The sequence below is a fragment of the Vulpes vulpes genome, chromosome 10 (assembly GCF_048418805.1).
Source record: "Vulpes vulpes isolate BD-2025 chromosome 10, VulVul3, whole genome shotgun sequence".
Taxonomy (NCBI): Eukaryota; Metazoa; Chordata; class Mammalia; order Carnivora; family Canidae; genus Vulpes; species Vulpes vulpes.
In genome coordinates this window covers 76,833,027-76,845,506 of record NC_132789.1, presented here as the reverse complement: position 1 = coordinate 76,845,506, position 12,480 = coordinate 76,833,027, and the positions used below count along the sequence as shown (strand labels likewise).

General features: G+C 35.7%; 1 protein-coding gene and 1 pseudogene across 2 annotated transcripts in view; both read left to right on the top strand.

Moving 5' to 3' along the window:
• Positions 1-12,480, top strand: part of BLTP3B (bridge-like lipid transfer protein family member 3B) — a 96,216-nt gene that overhangs the window by 70,198 nt on the left and 13,538 nt on the right. For both annotated transcript variants that reach the window (XM_026013112.2, XM_026013113.2), the window contains 4 exons: positions 960-1,099; positions 1,780-1,930; positions 4,996-5,249; positions 5,590-5,698. In XM_026013112.2, coding sequence (XP_025868897.2) covers positions 960-1,099; positions 1,780-1,930; positions 4,996-5,249; positions 5,590-5,698 — 654 coding nt within the window. The remainder of the gene's footprint in view (positions 1-959; positions 1,100-1,779; positions 1,931-4,995; positions 5,250-5,589; positions 5,699-12,480) is intronic.
• LOC112930697 (T-complex protein 1 subunit zeta pseudogene) lies at positions 8,205-9,779 on the top strand (annotated as a pseudogene).

Sequence of the window (12,480 nt, the reverse complement as noted above, 5' to 3'; positions counted from 1 at the left end):
TTTTTACATCTTGAAAATATAAGAGGACTGATTCTGTGTGTAGCTTTATTTATTTATTTAAAGTTATTTATTTATTTATTTATTTATTTATTTATTTATTTATTTATTTATGGAGGGCAGGGGGAGAGAATCCTGAGCAGACTCTGCACTGAGTGCAGAGCCAGACACAGGGTTTGATTCCACCACCCTGACTGAGATCACAGCCTGAGCTGAAACTAAGAGTCCAGTGCTGAACCGACTGAGCCACCCAGGCACCCCTGTGTAACAGTTAAACGACATATGACTATAAATTCCTAGTTCTCCTGAACCATAATGATTTTTTTTTATATCCGAGGAATTGATTTACATTAGGGAAAGACTCTTGTTTTTTGTATTTAAAGTATTGGTCTATGATGGACACAGAATTTTTTTAAGATTGTCTTTGACCACAGAGTTTGAGAAATAATGAAACACACCATACTGATAAATTATGACAGGTAGGTAAGAACGGAAGATGATCACATTGATAATAGTGGCATTAATCTCATGTAGATGATAATTAGACATTACTATAAAATAACTGAAAGGGGAAATGCAGTGGTTAAACTGGGACTATTTCAAGTGAGGTAGCATAGCAGGAGGTGAAAGCTGGCTAACTAGAAACCTGTTACTCCAGCACTGCACCAGCAATGGGCCTGTGGTCAGTGTTTCACATTTCTTTTCAACCTAAGTTTAGCGCTTTCATATCTCTATGATTGTAGAGATTGATTGTGGACATTATTTCCTATTATTTGCTAGCTAATCACAATTTAATTTGTCAAAAAAAACCAATTAAATTTGTCTTTGCCTATTGTCTTTTAAACAAGCCTTTGCTTGAGAAAGAGTTGAGGGATATCCCATATTGGTTAGATAAATGTAATATTGTTGGATCATGTCTAAAACTGATTTTAATTTGTTAGTTTATTTCTTTATTACTTCAGGTATTAAAAAGAATGTGACTACAAATTACCAGAGCCTTGGAGAGAGTGCAAATGCCAGTGCAAATCTACCAAATTTTGGTGAAACCTCCCCAGATGCCATCAGTACAAATTCAGAGGGTGCTCAAGAAAATCAAGACTTGGTAATCATTTCAGAGACGTTCTGTGAAGAGAAATGCTACCACTTTTATTTCATATTTAATACATGCACGTTTTATGACAATATATAAAGTGAATTGCCATAGTCATGAGTGACTCACTTTACTCTTTCTATTCTTGAAACTTCTTCCTTCCCTCTTGGTGAATTGTTTTTCTCTGAATTTCACTTCTTTACATCTGTTTTTCTCACACTGAGGAAGGGAGGTTCTGTCTTTTCCATCTTTTATTTTTGGCCTTTATTGTAGTGACATTTAAATACATTTTGAAAATGAGTTTGATGGTCAGTAGTAATCAGTTCTTATGAGGAATTTCCTACAAAAGAAGTATGTTGCTGGTTAAAGCCCTTTCCACCCAGTGAAGTATTCCTACAGATGACTTAGAAAATGTGTTCAGCCTTCAGTGCAAATAATTTCACACAGAAATGTCATATAATCTTTGTGACCTAAAAAAATTCTCTCTTGACTGAATAGAAAGAAAGCTAAAGAAAAGCTAAAGTTTGTCACTATAATGTATAACCATGCTGTATTGGTCTGACCAAATATATTTTTGGTTATATTAGGTCACATTTGTGTTTTTAGAAGTTATAATAGTTTCCTGTTGTCATTTCTTAAATTGTGTTTTGAATTACTTGGTGTGCTAATATTTATTATGCAATCATTATTAGATGTCAGTTGTGGTGTTTAAAATTACTGGTGTTAATGGGGAAATTGACATCCGAGGGGAAGATATGGAAATCTGTCTTCAAGTGGACCAAGTGACTCCAGATCAATTAGGCAATATCAGTCTTCGGCATTACCTTTGTAATCGTCCAATAGGTAAGACTTAAATATGATTTAACCTTGTTTTGTTTTTATACATATTATTCCTTAGCAGTTCTATCTTTGGTATAATGGATTCAAGGACAAATTATATTTGTTTATAATAATGTAAGAGATTTCTTTTAGATTACCTTATTTTCATAAAGTTTTGATTGTTAGAAATATAACATGTTTCTAATTTCCTTTTGTTTTCTTTATTAAGTGCCATTTTTTTTAGTTTTCTTGTTCTTTGATGTAATAGGTTTAAGAAAACTGAGCTCTTTTCTACATGAGAAGAATAACAAAGTAATCCTAGAATGTCAAACTTAGTTCTCTGCTGGAATTAATGTCAATTTTTGTATCATTATCTTACTTAAAACCAAACATTTCCTGAGTCCGGCATGGTACTTGGTATTTGGAAAAATCATGTATCATGTTCTTATGGTCCTTCATTCTGAGATCAACACATTCACTTGGACGTAGAGGGATATGAACAACAAAACATGCAGTGTATGAAGAGGAAACCATATAAAACCATCTCTTTTTCAAAGTTTATATGAGGTTATCACTCATGGTTTTCAGTCATTTGAAGAAAGTAATTTATTAGAATAGTTCTAAGCTTTTAAAATGACAGTGTTCATTTTTAAAGTCTTTAAAAAGTCACTGAGCTGTAATATTTTTCTTTGCTATATATATAGAATGCTAAATCTGATACATAACATTTTGAAATACATAGTCCTGCATGATATCAAATAAATATGCTATCACTTCACATCCTGGGAATTGCAGGTAAATGCCATTTGTTTTTAAACCAACATTGTAGAAAAAATTGTCTCCTGGCTTTTTTTTTTTTTTTTTTTTGTTAAAGATTTTATTTATTTATTCATGAGAGACAGAGAGAGAGAGAGGCAGAGACACAGGCAGAGGGAGAAGTAGGCTCCATGCAGGGAGCCCGATGCAGGACTCGATCCCAGGTCTCCAGGATCACACACACACACACACACTTGGCCGAAGGCAGCAAGGCAGCACTAAACCGCTGAGCCACCCAGGGCAACCCTCCTGGCTTTTTTGTATGTATAGACTTTGCAGTTTACAATGTATCTGTTAAAAAATCTGTTAAAAAATTTTCAGGAATTTTCTGTTAGAAGTATAAATCCCAATAGCATGCAAAATAGAGGAAGCTAAAGGTTTCATAGTGAACAAAAGAAATTTCAAAACCTAGACCCTGTTCTATTCCCAATCCAAACACTTTTCAAATTGTACACTCTCAAGATGCTCAGTTGTTTTTACTTATTTTTATGGGTCACTTAGTACCATGTCCTATTACTTTGTTTCATGTTCCTCTTTACTAAAGAAATCATTTTGAAATGTCTAGTATGTGTATGGGTTGTATAGTCAGTACTAATGCCTTCTTTTTCTCAACTGTCTCTATTGGTTGTCTAAAAATAAACAAAAATCAAGAAGGAAGAAAGCAAAAGGAAAAGAAAGGAGCAAGGGGAAATGGGATAAAAGGAAAGGGAGAAAAAATAGTTTAGCTTGAACATCTCAAACAATAAGCCATATGAACAAAGGTTGATCTGTGGTTTGTAACTGCTGTCACTTTGACATGACCAATCAAAATTGCAAAGTTGTTTTTGCTTTTGTTTGTTTTTGTTTTTCTACATTGTGTGGATTTGGAGTCCTTTAATAGGAAGACTTTTATGTAATATTTTCATAACATGAAAGGTAGAAGAGAGGAATTAGTTTTGACTAATGAAGATTTTCTTTGGTCTCCGCTCCAAATACTCTTTGTTTGAAATTATTTCTGGCTCTCAGCTCCTTAGTGAGTAGGTATCTCTCTCTCTCTCTCTCTCTCTCTCTCTCTGTATAGATATGTAGATAAATAGATAAAAGACCAAACAAAATCACATTTATCAAGTTGTTTCTAATTACTTTTATTATTAGACTAATTGTTGTTTGTCTTGATATAGAAAAGAGCACTAACCATCATCAATTTGTGGCTATTTTACCTTTTATTTAAAAAAAAAGTCTGAGTTCTTTATTGTTCAAAGAATTCTTTAGAATTTTATGTGGACTTGTCTTATATCTATATTATTTATTTATGTTGAATGTTAATCTATAGTACTAACATCGTACCTGAAATAAAGTTGTAAAAACAACTCTTCATTTTGAGTTGTGTATGGAGATCTATCCTTGGTGCATAAATATAAGTATGTTTTATTTCTTATATCCCCTTCCCTTCAGAAATATTTATACGTTTGACATTTTTAAGACTCAAGTATTCACGTCCATGCTGAGGAAAAACAAACATCTCTCCATCACGAATTTAATTAGAAGGGTCTTCTTCTGAAGACCAAGACTAATAAATTCAAGACTTCAGTAAAGTTTCACTTTTCCAGAAAATTCAGTTTCTTTCTTAACTCATTGGGTTCTGTGAATTGTGAAACTGATCATATTTATCTCTTTGCTGCTACGAAGTTCATTTTTGTTCACCTGTGATACAGAAAAGTAAATAATGTGTTTAGAGTTATTAATCTTACTATACCCATCCTTACCTTTTCTATCCTTTTCTGTCTTGTGTATTTACTTTTCTAATTATTTAAGGACCCAGTATTAATGAGGAAAATGCAAAACTTAAGGCTTTTGTTACTTCCTGAGAAATAGCTTAAGAAGCATTTTAAATTCTATGATTTTTTTCAAGTTTGGGTTGTGTATGGTATATTGTATATGTGTAAGTGTGATTTAAATGAAAGGTGAGGGATCCCTGGGTGGCGCAGCGGTTTGGTGCCTGCCTTTGGCCCAGGGCGCGATCCTGGAGACCCGGGATCGAATCCCACGTCGGGCTCCCGGTGCACGGAGCCTGCTTCTCCCTCTGCCTGTGTCTTTGCCTCTCTCTCTCTCTCTGTGACTATCATAAATAAATTAAAAAAAAAAAAATAAATGAAAGGTGAATATTAAAACTTTAAGACATTATTGCTTTAACATTGTACTAAGTGACAATAATGTCTTAATGACAAATAGTTGGGAGTGACACTTCTGAGTAGTGCTACAAGTTCTAATTTTTATGTGTTCTTTTTCCATAGGTTCAGATCATAAATCTATAGTTCATTCCAAATCCTCTCCTGAGATTACCCTGAGATTCGAGAGTGGGCCTGGTGCTGTAATACACTCTTTGCTTGCAGAAAAGAATGGATTTCTGCAATGCCATATAGAAAACTTTAGCACTGAGTTTTTTACATCTTCTCTTACTAATATTCAGCATTTTTTGGAAGATGAAACTGTTGCAACAGTGATGCCAATGAAGATACAAGTTTCTAACACAAAAATTAATTTAAAAGTATGTTAATAAGTATTTTTATATTTTCATGTTATAAATGTTCACTTTGCCTACCTGGACTTTGATTCATGTCTAAGAATGTGTCTCCTCTATGATATACACTCGTTTAGCAGTTATTGAAATGAATCTGTGTTCTTTGTGGGGGAATGATGAAGAGATCCTTAGAAATTAGAAAATATAAAAGTAGAATGGGCAGTTTTTTCACCGTATCATCTGAAGCTTCTGAAGATAAGTTTCCAACTCACTAAAAATATCCACTGAAGTAATGTTGTTAAGAAAATGATTAACTTTATCATTTACTTTAATAACAATATTCTGATGCCATTTCTCTTTTCTGTAGGATGACAGTCCTCGTAGCAGTACAATATCCCTGGAACCAGCTCCTATAACTGTTCATATTGACCATCTTGTGGTGGAGAGAAATGATGATGGCTCTTTTCATATCAGAGGTATATATCAAAAACATTTAATTGAATACCTGCTGAAATTTAAAATTAAATTATTTATATGATGATTGCTTACTCATACTTACTGTTTATAGATATATACATATGTTAGTAGATGATTGAGGGACACTTTTAGTACCTTGGAATAAAATATTATCTATGATCCTTTTACTTCAGAAATAACTTATCCACAGTTCATTTAATACCTGTTGTACAGATGTGTTTTGAATGAAAGTGACAGAGGCTTTTATGGTCTTACATGGCTCTTGAGCTTACTTGGGTCTCTACTTGATCTCTTTTTTTTTTTTTTTTAAGATTTTTTTAAAATTTATTTATTCATGAGAGACGCAGAAAGAGGCAAGACACAGGAGAAGGAGAAGCAGGCTCCCTGCGGTGAGCCCGCTATGGGACTCGATCCCAGGACCCCAGGATCACAACCTGAGCCTAAGGAAGACGCTCAACTGATGAGCCACCCAGGGATCCCTCTACTTGATCTCTTTCTTAGTTTTGTCTCCCAGTGTTCTTTTATATATAGTCAACCAACTTCAGTATACTCCCTGTAGTGGAATTTTTCATGCAGTTTTCCCTCTCCACATTTTTACTTGCCTTGTTATTTCTCTTTAGAATTGTATGTTTCCTTTCTAGGTTATCTCAAGCTTCTCCTTTTCAGATATGTTCTTAATACCTGATGTGACTTCTTACAATTCTTCGGTAGTTATTCTCCATGCATTAGTTACTTATAGTATATTGCTATATATTTAGTTCTGCTCTAATATCTTGATTTAATAATTAGTATCTCCAGTCTAACAAGATTTTTAAGGTCTCTAGTATCAGGACTATATCTTACAAAGTGGTATGGAATAGAGGAAAGAGCTTGGTAGACTTAAGTATTCTAGTCTCACTTTGTTAGTAGCTACTGGAGAGTGAAATATGAGGGACTTATCTATGCATCTATTTCATCTATCAACCTCATGAAATGACAAGTATTAAATGAAGAATAAAATCGTAACAGTACTACAAAAGAAAAAGAAGTACCATCAGTGGGGTCAGAAATCCTTAAAAGAGCACTGAGAGCAAACCAGAAAAGGCAAAACCTGAAAAATCTGTAGCCCTAAACCCATTTCAGAGAACTGTTGCTAAGGTAGGAGCAGTTCATGGGAATCTCCTAATCAACAAGTCTACCCTTCTAGAGTTTGGGATCAACTAGAGCAAACAAAGAAACTGGCCTAACAAAGATAAAAATGTCAGCTTCCTTTCTGATATAAGTTCACATGGGGCACATAGCTTAGGTGTAAGAAGATAGGTTTGCTGTATGTCTCTTTCCCCCAAACACATTAGGTCCCAAAACTGCAGGTCTGTCTTATAAAGAAAGCAGAATACAATGCATCCTTTTTGTAGACAATGCTCATACCAAAGTGAGGAAAGACTGAATCACACATTTTTTCTGAGCTCGTCAGTCAGGTAGATGATACACTGTGAATAAGTGAGAAGGCCAAGAAAGTACAGAATATTCTCTTCAAAAACAAGAGAAATCTTCCCAACAGAATGTTGAAATTAGAATAGATCCCTGAACCAATAGGGTGAACAATCTAGGCACTTCTTTTTGAGACCCTTTCTATGCTTCTACCAAATAGCAAACTTCAGTTAGGTTTGCATATAACTAGAATCCATGGAGGGTAGATTCTACAGCTGCCAGGTCCTAGGAAGGGAATGATTATGTTATACCCAGTTGATACACTTTTGGTAACTCTCACCTCAGCAGCACTACCTCTCCCTTCCCCCACCCCATCACTGGATGTCACACATCGAAACAACATCCATAATCTTAAAGAAAATGGGTTAAGCATACATCCAAGAATTCTCAAACATTTGATTGTAAACAGGCAATAGTCATAGTTGTAAATGAGAGATATCCTCTAGCTAATTGAGTAGAAAAGGAGTTTTATAAAGGTTACTGGAATAGAATAAAGAGACAAGAAATAAACTCTTACATTTATGATTAACTGATTTTTGACAATGGTGCCAAGACAATTCAATGTGAAAAGAATAGCCTATTCCACAAATGGTGCTGAAACTACATGATATCCACATGAATGAAGCTAGACCTTTTCCTTACATTATCCACAAAAATGTATTCTTTGTAGATCAGAGATCTTAAAGTAAGAGGTATAGCTATATAAAACTCTTAAAAGAAAACATAGAAATAAATCTTAATGACCCTGGGTTAGGAAGCCTTCTCAGGTACCACACCAAAAGCATAAATGACAAAAGAAAAATGTAGATGAATTGGACTTCATCAGAATTTAAAACTTTTATGCCTCAAATGATACTGTCAGGAAAGTGAAAGGACAGCCCACAGGATGGAAGAACATTTAAAAGTCATATATCTGGTAAGGGATTGGTACCCACACTATATAAAAAACTCAAAAACTGAAAAAGATAAGGAGCCGGCCTTGGGCAATGTCATGCTGGGTCTCCTCCTCCTTTCGTACTGATTAGCTGTGGCGCCATGAAGACCCAGAACCCCATGGCTGAGGTGGCGTAAGCCCAGGTGGCCCTGGCAGTCAACATCAGCACGGCCCAGGGGCTGCAGGACATGCTGCAGACCAACTTGGGGCCTAAGGGTACCATGAAGATGCTTGTTTCTGGTGCTGGAGACATTAAGCTTACTAAAGATGCCAGGGTACTGCTTCATGAAATGCAAATTCAACACCCAGCAGCCTCCTCAGTAGCCAAAGTATGATGGTGACATCAACTGGTGATGATACCAGTTCCAATGTTCTAATCATTGGAGAGTTACTAAAACAGGCGAATCTCTACATTTCTGAAAATCTTCATCCCAGAATAATAACAGAAGGATATGAAGCTACAAAGGAAAAGGCACTTCAGGTTTTGGAAAAGTCAGAGTAAGCAAAGAAATGGGTAGGAAACACTTAGAGATCTGGCCAGGACATCTTCACATACTAAAGTGCATGCTGAATGTGCTGCTGTCTTAACAGAGGCTGTAGTGGACTCCATTTTGGCCTTTTAAAAACAAGATGAACCTACTGAGCTCTTCATGTTTGAGATCATGGAGGTGAAACATAAATCTGAAACTAATACAGACTTAGAGGTCTTATTTTGGACCATGGAGCATGGTGTCTTGATATGAAAAAAAAAAAAAAAAGAATCGAAAATGCATACATGCTCAAATGCAGTGTGTCATTATAATATGAAAAACAAAACATGAATTCTGGCTTTTTTTATATAAGCATGCAGAAGAGAGAAGCATGAAAGATGAAAGAAAATTCATTGAGTTAAAAAATAATAGAAGTATAAAAAAGGACATCTGTGATTCAGATAAAGAATTCATTGTTATTAATCAAAAGGGAATTGACTTTTTTCTTTGGAAGCATTTGCAAAAAAAGAAGGCATAGTAGCTCTGTGTAGAGCTAAAAGAAATATGGAAAAGCTGAATCTTGCTTGTGGAGGGGTAGCTCTCAATTCTTTTGTAGATCTTGTCTATGAGTACACATTGGGAGAAGAGAACTGTAACAATCCTCACTTTGTCACACTGTTGGTTAAAGGATCAGATAAGCACACACTCACTCAAATCAAAGATACAATAAGAGATGGCTTGACGGCTTTAACATGCTAGTGATGAGGGCTGTGTAGTTCCAGGTGGTGGAGTGGTGGAAGTGGCAGTGGCAGAAGCCTCGATTAAATAGTAGCCCAGGATAAAGGGCAAGGTCCATCTTGGGAGTTCAAGCATTTGCTGATGCATTGCTCAGCCCAAGGCTCTTGCTCAGAATTATGGTTTTGACCTTCAGGAAACACTAAAGTTCAAGCAGAACATTCAGAATCAGGTCAACCCGTAGGTGTGGACTTGAACACAGGTGAGCCAATGGTAGCAACCACAGTAAGCCCATGGGATAACTACAGCACAAAGAGACAGCTTCTTCACTCCCGCACTGTGATTGCCACCAATGTTCTCCTGGTTGGTGAGATTACGCAAACTGGAATATCTTTTCTAAAAGGTTGAATTGAGGCTTCCCTTGTTGTCATCTGAATCATGAAGGCCCTACATAGTGATCCTAAGAATATAGCTGTGGAATTTTTGTCCACACTTCAAGTGATTTTAAAAAGCATTTTCTTTTCCCATATGAAAGAAAAAGAACACGGACACTTAAATTCTGAAGTTCTGAAATTATAATTAATTAGTATTTTTTATATTGCACTGCAGTGTACACACATTAAGCAGACCTTTTTACCCAATAAACAGAATGTTTGCTTTAGCTTCAGTGATAAAAAAAAAAGTACCATGTTAGATAAGTATATGTTATCTCATTGTTATAAAATGTTCCTTGAAAACAAACAAACAAAAACTGAAAAAGATAACCCAATTTTAAAATAGGCAAAGATGAACAGATATTTCTCTGATGAAGATATAAAAATGGCTGGCCAATAAGCACATGAAAAGATGCTTGACATCATTAGCCATTATAAAAATGTAAATCAAAGCCACAATGAGATAACACCTTCAAACCCACTAAGATGACTAATCAAAAAGACAGATGATAACGAGTAGTGGGAGGATGTGCAGAAAGTGGAACCCTCCTACGTTGCTGGGCTTGTAAAATGATGTGGGTGCTAGGGAAATAATTTGGCAGTAACTCAGAAAGTTAAACCCTTACTTATGACCCAGCAATTCCACTCAAGAGAAGTAAAAACAGAGGTCCACTCAAAAACTTGCACATGAATGTTGATGTTCACAAGAACAGTATTCATAATTGCTCAGAAGTGGAAACAACCCAAATATCATGCTATGAATGGACAAGGAAAATGTGATATATGCATGCAATTAATTATTATTCAGCAATAAAGAAAATGAGGCACTAATACATGTTACAACATAGAAGCTTTGAAAACCTATTTGCTAAATGAAAGAAGCCGATCATGAAAGACTACATACTATATGATTCCATTTACCTGAAATGCCCAGAAGAGGCAAATCTGTAAAGACATGAAGTAAATTAGTGGCTGCCTAGGGCTGGTGGGTGGGATTGGAAAGCATTGGGGACAGACTACTAATAGGTACAGTGGATTTTAAAGGTGATGAAAATATTCTAAAAGTGATCATGGTGACAGTGGTACCATTGGTAAGCATACTAAAAACCTATGGATCACACATTCTAAATGGATAAATGGGTCACATGAATTATTTTTTAACAAAGCTCTTAAATATATTTTAGAATCATGAGAGACCTGGGGAACCAGGCCCAAGGTTTACCTCCATGGCCCCAAACCACAGCACAGTGTAATATGGTGTGGTAGGAAACACTGCTACCTGACACTGGACACTTGATTTTACATTTTGCATTATTGTTACTATTGTTGCATGAATTCAGCTTTATTGCAGCTGCTGCAGTCAGCAGAATTTGAGCTTTTATACTCAGGAACTTGACCTTGCTTTTGCTGTCATTGCTGCCCCCATAAAGAGAAAGTTCTCTTCCTTTCCTTCTTTAGTATCTCAAGGAAATCTAGGGTGAGTACAGTTTTAATGGTAATATCTGGGTCACATGCATGGAAAGGAATCTGGAAATTTCAGTAGTATTTTCTAACATTTATTGAAGGAAACAAATTTTACTCCCAAAAAACTCATTAAATTCTTCAAATACAGAAAGAGATTCTGATGTTGCTTGAATAGGTGGAATAAATGACAAAATGCCTACTTCAAAAATCAGTAAAAGACAAAAATAAATAAATGAATAATACAGTTGATGCTAAAGAAAAGTGGAGACTTATACATGATAGGATTTTGAATTCATAAATTTAAGAACAAGCTCTTACGGGAAATCTTTGAGACTTAAATCTTGTCTTTGAAATAAAAAATAATAGTAAGTTGTGTGTCTTCTGCCTTTGTTTCCCTACACTATTGTAAACCCAGCAACCAGAGTGCCATTTTCAAAATATAATTTATATCAGATAACTTCTCAGCTAGACTCTCCACTGGCTTTCTTTCTCAAACCAATTAAAATTACCAAGTTCCCTCTAGTGGCTGACAAAGTCCCATATGATCTTGTTCTTTGCTTTTCTCTGTCCTTACCTCTTGCTATTCTCCCTCTTTGCACCATTTATTCCTGTCACCCTGGCCTCCTGTCTGAGACATGCTCCTGCCTCGGTATTTTTACTTGCTGCTACTTTTGCCTGGAATTCTCTTCCCTCAGATATCTCTATGCCTCACGTAATTACTTTTTTTTTTTTTTTTTAAGATTTTCTTTATTTGACAGCATAAGCAGGGGAAACAGGCAGAGGGAGAGAGAAGCAGGCTTCCCGCTTAGGCAAGGAACCCAACATGGGGCTAGATCCCAGGATCTGAGTTGAAGGCAGATACTTAACTGTCTGAGCCATCCAGGCGCCCGTTCTTCATTACATTTTGCGAGTCTCTGGTCCAGTCTTCCCTTATAGAGATTTTCGTCCACCCATCCTTCTATCCTCAACAGCTCCTTTCCCCGCCCTAACCCTGGTTGATTGTTCTCAGTGAATGCTTAGGATCTTTTTATATACTATATTCTCTATTTGTTGGGTAGAATATGTTACATGAGAGCAAGAATTCATTTGGTACATAGCTATACCGAACTCCTAAAATCCTTACTGTCTTACCTAGTAGATCTTCAAAAAACATACTTGTTTAATGACTGGGTGGATAAAGACAGCTTAAAAACAATGGACACAGCTAAAGATTGAATAGGCTGTCTAGAACAACAATGTCCAGTATAATTCCATGCTCATGGAAATGTTCTGTA